A 16,714-nucleotide genomic window follows, 5' to 3' on the forward strand; every position below is an offset into this window, starting at 1 on the left:
GAGGACGGTAGGTGATTGGTATCAGTGGCCCTATATTAGTAGATATAAGGACGGTAGGTGACCGGTATCAGTGGCCCTATATTAGTAGATATGAGGACGGTAAGTGACCGGTATGGGTGGCCCTATATTAGTAGATATGAGGACGGTAGGTGATTGGTATCAGTGGCCCTATATTAGTAGATATAAGGACGGTAGGTGACCGGTATCAGTGGCCCTATATTAGTAGATATGAGGACGGTAAGTGACCGGTATGGGTGGCCCTATATTAGTAGATATGAGGACGGTAAGTGACCGGTATGGGTGGCCCTATATTAGTAGATATGAAGACGGTAGGTGACCGCTATCGGTGGCCCTATATTAGTAGATATGAGGACGGTAGGTGACCGGTATGGGTTGCCCTATATTAGTAGATATGAGGACGGTAAGTGACCGGTATGGGTGGCCCTATATTAGTAGATATGGGGAAGGTAGGTGACCGGTATGGGTGGCCCTATATTAGTAGATATGAGGACGGTAAGTGACCGGTATGGGTGGCCCTATATTAGTAGATATAGGGAAGGTAGGTGACTGGTATGGGTGGCCCTATATTAGTAGATATAAGGACGGTAGGTGACCGGGACTGCATAGCCATTTGCTCATATAGATTCATGGCCGGTAAGTCACCCGTAGCGGGCCGGCGGTTGAACAAGGGGTCAGGGTAATGGGCACACCCCCTCCCCGCCCAGTGCCAGTGGTACCGGAGAAGATACGGGCACAGCTCCGCCCCCATGGCCGTACAATGCTGATGTCAGGAGGCGGTGCCCGATTCGGGTGATGTGTGTGCAGAGGATGCTGCGGCCCGACAGGTGAGATCGGGGGATCCCTTCTATACCGGGGATCCCATTTCATACCGGACAGATTGTGACACTCCAAGATCCGGGTGTGCTTTGTTTATCTACAGGGAGGAGTGTGACCCGAAATCCGGGAGAGGAGATACAATGTAACACTATGATGGGACCCCGTACATGGAGGCAGGCTGTCATACGGGAGTTATGGGGGGGGGGGGGGGGGTAATATTGCTATAGTAGGGTGTAGTATTGGTGTGATGGGTCAAAGTATTGGTGGTCTGTAGTATTGGTGTGGTGGGGTGTAGTATTGGTGTGGTGGGGTGTAGTATTGGTGTGGTGGGGTGTAGTATTGGTGTGGTGGGGTGTGATATTGGTGTGGTGGGGTGTAGTATTGGTGTGTTGGGGTGTAGTATTGGTGTGTTGGGGTGTAGTATCAGTGGGCTCTTGTATTGGTGTGGTGAAGTATAGTAGCCATGTAGTGGTGGGTTTCAGTAGTTTTGGGGTGTAGTAGTTGTGTAGTGTGTACTGTACTGCAGTACTGGTGTGGTGGTGGGTAGTATTGGTGGTCCATCTATAGTATTGGTGTGGTGCAGCATTAGTGGGCTATAGTACTGGTGTGATTGTCTATAGTACTGATGTGATTGTCTATAGTATTGGTGTGATTGTCTATAGTACTGGTGGGATTGTCTATAGTACTGGTGTGATTGTCTATAGTACTGGTGTGATTGTCTATAGTATTGGTGTGATTGTCTATAGTATCGGTGTGATTGTCTATAGTATCGGTGTGATTGTCTATAGTATTGGTGTGATTGTCTATAGTATTGGTGTGATTGTCTATAGTATTGGTGTGATTGTCTATAGTGCTGGTGTGATTGTCTATAGTATTGGTGTGATTGTCTATAGTATTGGTGTGTTTGTCTATAGTATTGGTGTGATTGTCTATAGTATTGGTGTGATTGTCTATAGTATCAGTGTGATTGTCTATAGTATCAGTGTGATTGTCTATAGTATCAGTGTGATTGTCTATAGTATTGGTGTGATTGTCTATAGTATTGGTGTGATTGTCTATAGTATTGGTGTGATTGTCTATAGTATTGGTGTGTTTGTCTATAGTATTGGTGTGTTTGTCTATAGTATTGGTGTGATTGTCTAGTATTGGTGTGGTTGTCTATAGTATTGGTGTGGTTGTCTATAGTACTGGTGTGATTGTCTATAGTATTGGTGTGTTTGTCTATAGTATTGGTGTGATTGTCTATAGTATTGGTGTGGTTGTCTATAGTATTGGTGTGTTTGTCTATAGTATCGGTGTGAATCGTCTATAGTACTGGTGTGATTGTCTATAGTACTGGTGTGGTTGTCTATAGTACTGGTGTGTTTGTCTATAGTATCGGTGTGATTGTCTTTAGTACTGGTGTGGTTGTCTATAGTATTGGTGTGATTGTCTATAGTATTGGTGTGTTTGTCTATAGTATCGGTGTGATTGTCTAGTATTGGTGGGATTGTCTATAGTATTGGTGTGATTGTCTATAGTATTGGTGTGATTGTCTATAGTACTGGTGTGATTGTCTATAGTATTGGTGTGATTGTCTATAGTATCGGTGTGATTGTCTATAATATTGGTGTGATTGTCTATAGTATCGGTGTGATTGTCTATAGTATTGGTGTGATTGTCTATAGTATTGGTGTGATTGTCTATAGAATTGGTGTGATTGTCTATAGTATCGGTGTGGTTGTCTATAGTATTGGTGTGGTTGTCTATAGTATTGGTGTGGTTGTCTATAGTATCGGTGTGGTTGTCTATAGTATTGGTGTGGTTGTCTATAGTATTGGTGTGGTTGTCTATAGTATCGGTGTGGTTGTCTATAGTATTGGTGTGATTGTCTATAGTATTGGTGGGATTGTCTATAGTATTGGTGTGATTGTCTATAGTATCGGTGTGGTTGTCTATAGTATTGGTGTGGTTGTCTATAGTATTGGTGTGGTTGTCTATAGTATTGGTGTGGTTGTCTATAGTATTGGTGTGATTGTCTATAGTATTGGTGTGATTGTCTATAGTATTGGTGTGATTGTCTATAGTATTGGTGTGTTGGGGTGCAGCATTAGTGGGCTATAATATTGGTGTGGTGAGGTGTAGTAGCCATGTAGTTTTGAGTGTAGTAGTGTTGGGGGTGTGGTAGCCATGTAGATTGTGGCGTAGTATTTATTTGGTGGGGTGTACTATTGGTGTGGTGGTCCGTAGTATTACTGTGCATTATTAGTGGTCTATAGTATTGGTGCGGTGCGGTGCGGTGTAGTAGCAATGCAGTGTGGGATGTAGTAGCTGTGTAGTTTGTGGTGTAGTATTAATTTGGTGGGGTGTAGTATTGGTGTGGTGGTCCATAGTATTGGTGTGGTGCAGTGTAGTAGCAAGCAGTGTGGGGTGTATTAATGGTGGGGTGTAGTATCCGTGCAGTATGGGGTAAAGTATTGGTAGGGTATAGCATTGGTGGTCTGTAATATTGGTGTGGTAGGATGTAGTAGTGATGGTTTGTAGTATTGGTGGCGTTGTCAATAGTATTAGTGTATTGGGGTGCTGTAATAGTAGTATTGGTGTGTTGGGGTGTAGTATTAGTGAGGTGCAGTATTGGTGTGATGGCTCAAAGTATTGGTGGTCTGTAGTATTGGTGTGGTGGGGTGTAGTATTAGTGAACTCTTGTATTGGTGTGGTGAAGTGTAGTAGCCATGTAGTGATGGGGTGTAGTAGTGGTGGGTTGTAGTTGCCGTGCAGTGTAGGTTTCAGTAGTGATGGGGTGTAGTAGCTGTGTAGTAGTCATGTAGCATGGGGTGTAGTAGCTGTGCAGTGTGGGGTGAAGTACTGTTGGTGTGCAATAGTAGTGGAGGGTAGTAGCCGTACAGTGTGGGGTAAAGTAGTGTTGAGGTGTAGTAGCTTTGCAGTAGTGGTGGTATGTAGCAGCTGTGCAGTATGGGGTGCAGTAGTTGTGGTGTGTAGTAGCTGTGCAGTAGTGATGGTATGTAGCAGCTGTGCAGTGTGGGGTGCTGTGGTTGTGGAGTGTAGTAGCAGTACAGTGTGGGATGCAGTAGTGGTGGATTGTAGTAGCAGTACAGTGTGGGATGCAGTAGTGGTGGGGTGCAGTAGTGGTGGTGTGTTGTAGCTGTTCAGTGTGGGGTGTAGTAGTGGTGGAGTGTAGTAGTGGTACAGTGTGGGGTGCAGTAGTGGTGGTGTGTAGTAGCTGTGCAGTGTGGGGTGAAGTAGTGTTGGGGTGTAGTAGCTGTGCAGTAGTGGTGATGTGTAGTAGCCATGCAGTGTGGGGTGCAGTAGTGAAGGAGTGTAGTAACCGTGCAGTGTGTGGGGGGGGGGGTGCCGTAATGGTGGTGTGTAGTAGCTGTGCAATGTGGGGTGCAGTAGTGGTGGAGTGTAGTAGCTGTGCAGTGTGGGGTGCGGTAGTGGTGATGTATAGTAGCCGTGCAGTTTGGGTTAAAGTAGTGTTGGGGTGTAGTAGCTGTGCAGTAGTGGTGGGGTGTAGTAGCCGTGCAGTGTGGAGTGCAGTGTGGGGTGTAGTAGTGTTGGGGTGTAGTAGCTGTGCAGTGTGGGGTGCAGTAATGGTGGTGTGTAGTAGCCATGCAATGTGGGGTGCAGTAATGTTGGGGTTATAGTAGCCGTGCAGTGTGGGGTGCAGTAGTGGTGGTGTGTAGTAGCGGTGCAGTGTGGAGTGAAGTAGTGTTGGGGTGTAGTAGCTGTGCAATAATGGTGGGGTGTAGTAGCCGTGCAGTGTGGGGTGCAGTAGTGGTGGTGTGTAGTAGCCATGCAGTGTGGGGGGAAGTAGGGTTGGGGTGTAGTAGCTGTGCAGTAATGGTGGTGTGTAGTAGCCGTGCAATGTGGGGTGCAGTAGCGGTGAAGTGTGGTAGCTGTGCAGTGTAAGGTGCAGTAGTGGTGGTGTGTAGTAGCCGTGCAGTGTGGGAGGGAAGTAGTGTTGGGGTGTGGTAGCCTTGCAATAGTGGTGGGGTGTAGTAGCTGTTCAGTGTGGGGTGCAGTAGTGGTGGTGTGTAGTAGCCGTGCAGTGTGGGGGGGAAGTAGTGTTGGGGTGTGGTAGCTGTGCAGTAGTGGTGGGGTGTAGTAGCCGTGCAGTGTGGGGTGCAGTAGTAGTGGTGTGTAATAGCTGTGCAGTGTGGGGTGCAGTAGTGATGGGGTGTAGTAGCGGTGCAGTGTGGGGTTGCAGTAGTGGTGATGTGTAGTAGCCGTCCAGTGTGGAGTGAAGTAGTGTTGGGGTGTAGTAGCTGTGCAGTAGTGGTGGTGTGTAGTAGCCATGCATTGTTGGTGTAGTAGCTGTGCAGTGTGGGGTGTAGTAGCTGTGCACTGTGGGGTGTAGTAGCTGTGCAGTGTGGGGTGCATTAGTGGTGGTGTGTAGTAGCCATACAGTGTGGGGTGCAGTGTGGGGTAAAGTAGTGTTGGGGTGTAGTAGCTGTGCAGTAGTGGTGGTATGTAGTAGCTGTGCAGTGTGGGGTGCAGATGTATTGGTGTGTCGTAGCTGTGCAGTGTGGGATGCAGTAGTGGTGGAGTGTAGTTGCCGTGCAGTGTGGGGTGATTTAATGTTGGGGTGTAGTAGCTGTGTAGTGTGGGGTGCAGTAGTGGTGGTGTGTCGTAGCTGTACAGTGTGGGATGCAGTAATGGTGGAGTGCAGTGTGGGGTGAAGTTGTTTTGGGGTGTAGTTGCTGTGCAGTGTAGGGCGCAGTAGTAGTGGTGTGTAGTAGCCGTGCAGTGTGGGGTGAAGAATTGTTGAGGTGTGGTAGTGGTGGTGTGTAGTAGCCGTGCATTGTGGGGTGAAGTAGTGTTGAGGTGTAGTAGCTGTGCAGTGTGGGGCGCAGTAGTATTGGTATGTCGTAGCTGTGCAGTGTGGGGTGTGGTAGTGGTGGGGTGTAGTAGCCGTGTAGTAGCTGTGCAGTGTTGGGTGCGGTAATGGTGGAGTGTAGTAGCTGTGCAGTGTGGGGTGTGGTAGTGGTGGGGTGTAGTAGCCATGTAGTAGCTGTGCAGTGTTGGGTGCGGTAGTTGTGGAGTGTAGTAGCTGTGCAGTGTGGGGTGTGGTAGTGGTGGGGTGTAGTAGCCGTGTAGTAGCTGTGCAGTGTTGGTTGCGGTAGTGGTGGAGTGTAGTAGCCATGTAGCATGGGGTGTGGTAGTTGGGGAGTGTAGTAACCATGCAGTGTGGAGTGCAGTAGTGGTGGGGTGTAGTAGCCGTGTAGTGTGTACTGTAGTACTGGTGTGGTGGTCCGTAATATTCATGTGATTTTCTATAGTATTGGTGTGTTTGGGTGCAGCATTAGTAGGCTATAGTATTGGTGTGGTGAGGTGTAGTAGCCATGTCGTTTTCAGTGTAGTAGTGTAGGGGTGTGGTAGCCATGTCATTTGTGGTGTAGTAATGGTGGTCTGTAATATTGGTGTGGTGGTCCTTAATTCTGGTGTGATTTTCTGTAGTATTGCTGTGTTGGGGTGTAGTATTGATGGGTTATAGTATTGGTATGGTGAAGTGTAGTAGCCATGCAGTGTGGGATGTAGTAGCTGTGTAGTTGGTGGTGTAGTATTAATTTGGTGGGGTGTAGTATTGGTGTGGTGGTCCATAGTATTGGTGTGGTGCAGTGTGGGGTGTATTAGTGGTGGGGTGTAGTAACCGTGCAGTATGAGGTGAAGTAGTGGTAGGGTATAGCATTGGTGGTCTGTAATATTGTGCTGGTCTGTAGTATTGGTGTAGTTGGCAATAGAATTAGTGTATTGGGATGCTGTAATAGTAGTATTAGTGGGCATAGTATTGGTGTGGTGGCGTAAAGTAGTCATGTAGTTTGGAGTTTTAGAAGTGGTGGGGTGTAGTATTGGTGTGGTGGGATGTTTTTCGTGTGCAGTGGGCTGTAGTATTGGTGAGGAGGGTTGTAGTATTGGTATTGATAGTAGCCATGTAGTGGGAACGTAGTGTGGTGTTGTAATGTAGGATGTAGTATTGGTGTGGTGGGATGTTTTACGTGTGTGGTGGGCTGTAATATTGGTGCGGTGGTGTATTGGTGCAGTGGGCTGTAGTATTGGTGCGGTGGTGTATTGGTGTGGTGGACTGTAGTATTGGTGCGGTGGTGTATTGGTGTGGTGGGCTGTAGTATTGGTGCGGTGGTGTATTGGTGCGGTGGGCTGTAGTATTGGTGCGGGGGTGTATTGGTGCAGTGGGCTGTAGTATTGGTGCGGTGGTGTATTGGTGCGGTGGGCTGTAGTATTGGTGCGGTGGTGTATTGGTGTGGTGGGCTGTAGTATTGGTGCGGTGGTGTATTGGTGCGGTGGGCTGTAGTATTGGTGCGGTGGTGTATTGGTGCGGTTGTGTATTGGTGCAGTGGGCTGTAGTATTGGTGCGGTGGTGTATTGGTGCGGTTGTGTATTGGTGCAGTGGGCTGTAGTATTGGTGCGGTGGGGTATTGGTGCGGTGGGCTGTAGTATTGGTGCGGTGGTGTATTGGTGCGGTGGGCTGTAGTATTGGTGCGGTGGTGTATTGGTGCGGTGGGCTGTAGTATTGGTGCGGTGGTGTATTGGTGCGGTGGTGTATTGGTGCAGTGGGCTGTAGTATTGGTGCGGTGGTGTATTGGTGTGGTGGACTGTAGTATTGGTGCGGTGGTGTATTGGTGCGGTGGGCTGTAGTATTGGTGCGGGGGTGTATTGGTGCAGTGGGCTGTAGTATTGGTGCGGTGGTGTATTGGTGCGGTGGGCTGTAGTATTGGTGCGGTGGTGTATTGGTGTGGTGGGCTGTAGTATTGGTGCGGTGGTGTATTGGTGCGGTGGGCTGTAGTATTGGTGCGGTGGTGTATTGGTGCGGTTCTGTATTGGTGCAGTGGGCTGTAGTATTGGTGCGGTGGGGTATTGGTGCGGTTGTGTATTGGTGCAGTGGGCTGTAGTATTGGTGCGGTGGGGTATTGGTGCGGTGGGCTGTAGTATTGGTGCGGTGGTGTATTGGTGCGGTGGGCTGTAGTATTGGTGCGGTGGTGTATTGGTGCGGTGGGCTGTAGTATTGGTGCGGTGGTGTATTGGTGCGGTGGTGTATTGGTGCAGTGGGCTGTAGTATTGGTGCGGTGGTGTATTGGTGTGGTGGACTGTAGTATTGGTGCGGTGGTGTATTGGTGCGGTGGGCTGTAGTATTGGTGCGGTGGGGTATTGGTGCGGTGGTGTATTGGTGTGGTGGGCTGTAGTATTGGTGCGGTGGTGTATTGGTGCGGTGGGCTGTAGTATTGGTGCGGTGGTGTATTGGTGTGGTGGGCTGTAGTATTGGTGCGGTGGTGTATTGGTGCGGTGGTGTATTGGTGCGGTGTTGTATTGGTGCGGTGGGCTGTAGTATTGGTGCGGTGGTGTATTGGTGCGGTGGGCTGTAGTATTGGTGCGGTGGTGTATTGGTGCGGTGGTGTATTGGTGCAGTGGGCTGTAGTATTGGTGCGGTGGTGTATTGGTGCGGTGGGCTGTAGTATTGGTGCGGTGGTGTATTGGTGCGGTGGGCTGTAGTATTGGTGCGGTGGTGTATTGGTGCGGTGGGTGTAGCAGCCATGTAGTGGGAAGGTAGGGGGGTGTTGTAATATAGGATGTAGTGTATGTTGGGGTGTAGCTTGGGGTGTAGTTCCAGTGTAGTGTTAGATTAGGGTTATACTGGATGGTGTAGTAGGTTTTGTAGTTGTAGTTTGTAGTATGTAGTATGTTGTAGTTGTAGTTTTGTAGTAGGGGGGTGTAGTATGTCATATACATTGGGGCTTAGAGTGGTAAACTGTGTGGTGTAGTGGGGGTGTACTGTGTGTTATGGAGGTGTAATCTGATGTACAGTTATTTTTCCTTTTCTATAACAGTGCATTGTGGGTAGTTCTGAGTTCAGAGGTCATGAGGAGACCACCTAGCTGATCAGCTGAACACGACCAGGTAATGATATCCTGCACTGTAATGGTGAACAGCACTGCCTACTACTAAACACCCGATGCCTCAAAGAGCAATGTACAGTAAGTGTGGATTACCACAACCAATCAGGTTCCCTATATAGTTAGACCTTCACAGGATAGAGAACAAATAGCACCTGATTGGTTACTATGAGTGGGCGCTCTGTCGTCTTTCTACTCAGATCAGGTCAGTTACATCTCCTTTAGATTGGGATGACCTTCTCACCCAGATCAAAACCTATCTTCTGTCACCCCCTACCCTGATGGACCCCTTTCTTTGTGACATACTCACCCAAGTCATATCCTTCTCTCTGTGTCACCCTCACTTGGATCATGCCCTTCTCTCCGTCTACCTTACCTGAAACCCACTCTTCCTGAACTCCTCATCCAGATCATACCCCTCTCTTTGTGAACTCCTCACCCCTCACTTAGACAATACCCTTCCCTCTGTAACCTCCTCACCTGGATCAAGGTGTGACCTCCGCACCCGTCATCCAGGTTATACCCTTTCCTCTGTGAATTCCTCACTCCACACCTGGATCATACCCTTCCATCTGTGGCTTCCTTACCCCTCATATAGATCATACTCTTCCTTCTGTAAACTCTTCACCCCTCCCCCATCTCAAAGCTAGGGTGACCTCTCCACCCCGATCATATCCTTTTTGTTTATGGCCTCCCGTGCAGATAATACCCTTCCTTCTGTGACCCCCATACCCCAATATTACCCTTCTCTCTGTGACCTCCTAAATCTACATCTGCATCATACTCTTCCCTCTGTGACCTCCTCACCCAGATTACACCCTTTCCTCTGTGAAGCAACCCCCCCTCCCCCCCCCATACCTAGATCATACCCTTCCTGCTCATCTAGATCATACATTTTCCTCTGTGACCTCCTCATCCAGTTCATATTCTTCCCCCTCCTCTGACTCATACCCTTCCCTCTGTGACCTCATCACCGAAATCATACCCTTCCTTCTGTGACCTCCTGATCCAGGTCATACCCTTCCCTCTGTGACCTCCTCACCCAGGTCATACCCTTCCCTCTGTGACCTCCTCATCCAGGTCATACCCTTCCCTCTGTGACCTCATCACCGAAATCATACCCTTCCCTCTGTGACCTCCTCATCCAGGTCATACCCTTCCCTCTGTGACCTCCTCATCCAGGTCATACCCTTCCCTCTGTGACCTCCTCTTCCAGGTCATACCCTTCCCTCTGTGACCTCCTCATCCAGGTCATACCCTTCCCTCTGTGACCTCCTCACCCAGGTCATACCCTTCCTTCTGTGACATCATCACCGAAATCATACCCTTCCTCTGTGACCTCATCCAGGTCATACCCTTCCCTCTGTGACCTCCTCATCCAGGTCATACCCTTCCCTCTGTGACCTCCTCATCCAGGTCATACCCTTCCCTCTGTGACCTCGTCACCGAAATCATACCCTTCCCTCTGTGACCTCCTCACCCAGGTCATACCCTTCCTTCTGTGACCTCCTGATTCAGGTCATACCCTTCCCTCTGTGACCTCCTCACCCAGGTCATACCCTTCCCTCTGTGACCTCCTCATCCAGGTCATACCCTTCCCTCTGTGACCTCCTCATCCAGGTCATACCCTTCCCTCTGTGACCTCCTCATCCAGGTCATACCCTTCCTTCTGTGACCTCCTCATCTAGATCATACATTTCCTTCTATGACCTGCTCATCCAGTTCAAACTCTTCCCTTTTTAACCTACTTGCTCCACATCTGGATCATGCCCTCCCATCTGCAAACTCCTCACCCAAATCATACCCTTTCCTTTGTGACCTCTTCACTCTTTACCCAGGTCATACATTTTCCTTTGTGACCTCCTTACTTTGATTATACCCTCCCCTCTACTACCTCCTCACCTGGTTCATACCCTTCCCACGTTGACCTCTTTTAGTCCAACATATATTTTCTTCTGTTCTTCTGTGACCTCCTCATGTGAATCATACCCTTTCCTGTGTGACCCCCTCACCCTGGTCATATTTATCCCTCTGTGACCACCTCACCTGGCTGATACCCTTCCCTCTGTGACCTCCTCACCTGGCTGATACCCTTCCCTCTGTGACCTCCTTAACTCTTTACCCAGAATATACCCTTTCCTTTCTGACGTGACCTCCTCATTCTGATCATACCCTTCCCCTTGTGACACTCTTTACCTAGGTCATATATTTTTTTTTTGTGACCTTCTCACCTGGATCATTATCTTCTCACGTTGACCTACTTAACCCCAACATACCCGTTCTTCTGTGACCTCTTTGCATGGATCATACCCTTCCCTTTGTGCCCTCTCCACCCAGTTCATACATTTTCCTCTGTGACCTCCTCACCTGGATCATACCCTTCCCACATTGACCTCCTTAACCCCAACATACCCGTTCTTCTGTGACCTCCTCGTATGGATCATACCCTTCCCACATTGACCTCCTTAACCCCAACATAACCGTTCTTCTGTGACCTCCTCGCATGGATCATACGCTTCCCTGAGTGACCACCTTACCCTGATCATGTTTTTGTTTTCTGTGACCTCACCTGGCCAATACCCTTCCCTTCGTGACCTCCTCTTCCCTCACCTGGATCATACCCTTCTCTTTGTGACCTCCTCATCCCTCACCCGTATCATACCCTGCCCTCTGACTTCCTCACCCCTCACTTGGATCATATCCTGCCCTCTGTGACCTCCTCATCCAGATTGTACCCTGCTGTCTGTGACCTCCTCACCCCCACACCCATATTATACCCTTCTCTTTGTGACCTACTCATCCCTCACCCGTAGCATACCCTGCCCTCTGACTTCCTCACCCCTCACTTGGATCATATCCTGCCCTCTGTGACCTCCTCATCCAGATTGTACCCTGCTGTCTGTGACCTCCTCACCCCCACACCCATAGTATACCCTTCCCTGTGTGACTACCCATTGTTTCACCTGATTTCACCCCTAAGTACACCAAGCACATCCTATTTACTCCCTTGTTAGGAATGAGGGAGAGACGTTGTAGGACAGATGCCCCAGTCGGACATGAATTGTTTCAGAATGCCCAAAACATATAACAACCAATCACTGGTTTGCAATCCTGAAATGTTTCTGTGTTTTACTGGTCTTGGTACTCCCTATGACATCAGATGGTGTGTTTTACAGTGGCAATATGGACGCCTTCTCTGAGATCTTCACCTCCATAGAGCCCCTGGTGACGGAGGAGCCTCCAGGAAATGGAACGGACCAGTGTTACAATGCTCATTCACGCAGCACAGTGCTTCAGGGTCTGCCGTTTGGAGGAGTCCCCACCGTTCTCGCCATCAACTTTCTTGCCTGGCTGGTATGCAGGTTGTGTGTGAGGGACCAGTCTGGGGCCAGGGTGTGGGTAGAATGTTCTATGGGGGGACATTACAAGGGCTGCTGCTATCCTGGTGTATTTGTATATTAGGATATATTTTCAGTATGTTGGTAATAACTGTATTTGGTCGGCATGCTGATATACACCATATAGCCAAACGTTTGGGTATCCCTGATCATCACACCTATATGAGCTTGTTAAATATCCCATGCCAAGTCCATGCCCATTGGTATGGCATTGTTCCCCCTTTGTGGCCATAAAGTTGGAGTTTCTGGTGGAATTTTTGTGGCTATTTGTGAGGTCAGGTACTGATGTTGGATGAGAAGACCTGCCTCACAATCAGCATTACAATTTACCCCAAAGGTGTTCAGTAGGGTTGCGGTCAGAGCTCTGTGCAGACATTCAGACTTGAGCCACACCAGACTGGCCAAAAGAATGTCTTTATGGAGCTGGCTTTGTACACGGGCACAGTCATGCTGGAAATAGGGCCTTCTCCAAACTGTTACCACAAGGTTGGAAGCCCATAGTTGTCTAAAATCTTTTTATTGGGGGGGAGGGGGGGGGGTTGTCCTTGTATGATTTGCCATACTATAGTGTAGATCGGTATGACAGTGTAAGAGGCTTTCCTATTATTAGAGAGTATGCTGGTATAGGAGGGTACGCTGGTATTTTAGGGCAGAGTTTGACAAATCCCAGGCGCCAGGTCGCCATTGCGACTAGAAATTGCGTCCAGGCGCTTGGGTTTTGTCGCCATCACATTCACTGTTGGTCTGAATCATTAGAGGTCTGCTGGGCCACAAGTCCAAGGCACAACAACTGCAGATCCCTGAGAGTTAAATCCCTATCCTGCCGCTATAGGCTGGGAGGGCACAGAGCGTTGGGCTGCCATTGGCTGAAAGTTTTCTGTTGGGTGGGTACTTATAATAGACAGCACGGGCCGCCATTGGCTGGAAATTTTAGCTGGGCGGATTCCTATTCCAGACAGCATGTGATGCATGGAGGCTACAAAATGATTACAGAGTGGGGATACTTCATGCTGATCTCTACTGGAGGTGATTGTAGCCCTATCTCTGCTATATTCTATTAACAGAGACAGGGGTGAGAGTGGGGCTGTCCTATTGAATGGACACACCTGAGTGATGCCCAGGTGCATAGGGGGGGGGGTGCCCATGATGAGGTCTGTGCTGGGAGTTCACTGGTAATTTGGCTGCTGGTGACACATTTTACCCCTCTTATCCCCCCTCTCTCTCTCTCACCCCCCCTCTTTTACTCACTCTTACCCCCCTCTCTCTTACACTTCCCCTCACCCTTTTTCTTTTACCCCCCCCCCTTCTCTCTCACCCCCCTCACTCTTACCCCCCTCTCTCTCTCTCACACTCCCCCCCCCCTTCTCCTACCCCCCCTCTCTCTCTCTCTCTCTCTCTCTCATCCTCCCTCTCTCACCCCCTATCTCCCTCTTACACCCCCCCCTCTTACCTCTTTTTATCTATCACCTCCTTTTTGCAGCCAGCCTATAACCCTGATGTAACAGCCTTATATTTGGGCTATTGGCTGGCTGCTCTGCTGTAAGTTAGGGGGATAAGGGGGCGCAAACTACTTGCCTTGCCCCAGGCGCTTACAATCCATGTTACCTTAAAAAAAAAAAACTATCTCCTAGCGTACCCGACAATACCAGTGTACCCTCAATGCCAGCTTACCCTCCAACACTAGCGCATCCTCCAGTGCCAGTGCGTCCTCCAGCAAATTTGTCAAGCCCTGTTGGAGGGCGCACTGGCGCTGGAGGATGCACTGGCGTTGGAGGGTGCGCTGGCGTTGGAGGGTACGCTGGCATTGAGAGTACACTGGTATTGGAGGTTACGCTGGTATTGGAGGGTGCATTGGTATTGGAGGGTACGCTGGTATTGGAGGGTGCATTGGTATTGGAGGGTATGCTGGTGTTGGAGGGCGCGCTGGTATTGGAGGGTACGCTGGTATTAGCTTGATTTACTGGCCTAATGTTGTTTTGGACTCCCTTACAGTTGTTGCTCCTGGTGTTCTCATGCTTGCGGAAGGCGGCTTGGGATTATGGACGTCTTGCTCTGCTTATAGATAATGACAGGTACGATTCTCTCTCACTTTCTCTCTATTCCCTTTTTTTCCTCTATTCCCCCCTCTCTCTTTCTCCTCTCTTCACCCCCCCTTTTTTTTTGTACCCCGCATCCACCCTCTGTCTCTCTCTCTACCTCTCCCTTTTGGTCCATTCATTGTAAATATAATTCCTGCTGTTCCTACACTGACTTGTGAACTCTCTCCCCAGCCCTGCCATACGACGTACATGGACCTCATATGAGTAATGAGTAACTTGGATTGTGGTGGAGGGCTCTGGGGTTGCTCTGGTGTATAACATGTGTAGACAACTGTGTGGGGCTCCTGTGCTTTACCCTATACATATTCAGTGATAATCTCTTTATTTATTGCTGGGCCTCGGTTTGGAGACTTTTAGATTGTCACTTCTGTGGGTTCTAAAATTTCTCATGATCTCCCCCACCCCCCATCTGCATTGTGTTTGACATGAGCGTGGGCCATTTGATGGGGATAAGTTAGAGGCTGCTGGGATGGGGGCAAGGTGGAGGCTCCTGGGATGGGGCTGAGGTGGAGGCTCCTGGGATGGGGGCTGAGGTGGAGGCTCCTGGGATGGGGGCTGAGGTGGAGGCTTCTGGGATGGGGACTGAGGTGGAGGCTCCTGGGATGGGGACTGAGGTGGAGGCTCCTGGGATTGGGACTGAGGTGGAGGCTCCTGGGATGGGACTGAGGTGGAGGCTGCTGGGATGGGGGCTAGGTGGAGGCTTCTGGGATGGGGGCTGAGGTGGAGGCTCCTGGGATGGGGCTGAGGTGGAGGCTCCTTGGATGGGGCTGAGGTGGAGGCTCCTGTGATGGGGCTAGGGTGGAGTCACACAGGATAGGACTGTAGTGGTGGAGGATGGGATGGGGCTGTGGTGGAGGCTCCTGAGATAGGGCTGTGGTGGAGGCTCCTGAGATAGGGCTGAGGTGGAGGCTTCTGAGATAGGGCTGTGGTGGAGGCTTCTGAGATAGGGCTGTGGTGGAGGCTACTGAGATAGGGCTGTGGTGGAGGCTTCTGAGATAGGGCTGTGGTGGAGGCTTCTGAGATAGGGCTGAGGTGGTGGCTATCATGGTGAAGGGACTACTGACCATTTGCAGATTTTAAACTGAATGTATGTTTTTGATCCAGCCTCACCTCTCTCTTCTACGGGGAGCCGAGTGACAAGGAGAAATCACCATGTGAGACCAGCCCGCCAGACCTCAGTAATAAAGACGTGGTAAGTGATGTGTCTGGCACCCTTATACCCCCCACTTATACCCCCCACTTCTGCCCTCACCCCTCCCCCACTTTTCCCTTTACGCTTTCCCCCACTTTTCCCTTTACGCTTTCCCCCACTTGTTCCTTCACCCCTTCCCCACATGTGCCGTCACTCCGGCCTTTAACCCGGTTTGCAACCCCTTATAAGGATCATTATATTGTTTAGGTAGAACTATAGGTAAAACCTTTTTTTCATTTTGGATAGAGCAAGGGAGGGCTATAACTTCTTTCAGATTTTTATTTTTTTTTCGCCATCTGTGTCCCATTGTGGAGATTTCCCTTCACTTCCTGTCCCATAGCCAAACAGGAAGTGAGACGAAATCTGTGCAGATAAAGGGAATCCCTTGGGGACCCACCAGATCACTAGAACTAGTGTCCCCATTGGAATATACTTATACTTTAATATGTTATTTCTGGCTTTTGAAAACTGGTGTGCTTGACCTCCATAGTAATAGCAATTATAATGTTGGAAAATACTCATGCACCAAAAGATAGCAGATTATCGGTGTCAGAATATCTAAACCAAAATCAGACAGTCCATCTTATAGTGAAGAATTGGTGTAAAATGTGAAGTATGCTACTGTGCTGTGCTTGGTGTGTGCATGTGGATAGAGTGTAAATATAATATAATAAAATATAGTATGGTGGTTCCTCTCTTGCAGGGCTTCTGCTCCTGGGTCAGCTCCATTTATCAGATGAAGTGAGAACCTGTCTTGGTTAAGGATTCTAGAGAATGGCTGGTAGGGGGGTGTAAGGTGTCATAGTGAAGATGGTACAGGAAGGAGGGGGGTTATGTGGTTTGTTTGGTATCAAGGTATTGTGGAGGTATGGCAGTTGGAGGGGAGGGGGGGTGAAGGTAGAGGGGAGATAAGCAGCTGGTGAGGTATGGTGGAAGGACATAGGCAGTTGATAATTGTAATGGAGGGAATGAAAGGTGGTTGGTGAAGTATGGTGAAGAGGGAATGGGCAGATGGCAAGATATGAGAAAGGAGGAAGGGCAGTTTGAAGGTTTGGTTGAGTGGGGGAAAGGGCAGGGCAATAGGTGGTTGGCAAGGTCTGGTGGAGGAGGGGTGGGGGTAGTTGGGGGGTGTTTAGTGGAGAAGGCATGTGCAGTCGGGGTGGTTTGGTTGATGGAGGTGGGGTGGTTTAATGGAGGGGGGGTGGGCAGATAGGCAGTTAGGGGGGTTTGGTGGATGGAGATGGGCAGGTGGGGTGGTTTAATGGAGGGGGGGGTGGGCAG

The 16,714-nt window shown here is 49.4% G+C and overlaps 1 protein-coding gene across 3 annotated transcripts in view; it reads left to right on the forward strand.

Annotated features, from left to right (window-relative positions):
- The first annotated feature begins 736 nt into the window (after positions 1–736).
- Positions 737–16,714, forward strand: part of TMEM63C (transmembrane protein 63C) — a 50,665-nt gene continuing 34,687 nt past the window's right edge. The window contains exons 1-7 of one of the 3 annotated variants that reach the window (XM_082275633.1): positions 737–845; positions 8,679–8,748; positions 11,921–12,098; positions 14,135–14,214; positions 14,413–14,445; positions 15,346–15,433; positions 16,137–16,174. In XM_082275633.1, coding sequence (XP_082131759.1) covers positions 11,928–12,098; positions 14,135–14,214; positions 14,413–14,445; positions 15,346–15,433; positions 16,137–16,174 — 410 coding nt within the window. In that variant the 5' untranslated portion in view covers positions 737–845; positions 8,679–8,748; positions 11,921–11,927. The other 2 variants (XM_082275634.1, XM_082275635.1) reach the window with 2 other exon arrangements.

Source organism: Pelophylax lessonae (assembly GCF_965119305.1).
Source record: "Pelophylax lessonae genome assembly, chromosome: 13".
Taxonomy (NCBI): Eukaryota; Metazoa; Chordata; class Amphibia; order Anura; family Ranidae; genus Pelophylax; species Pelophylax lessonae.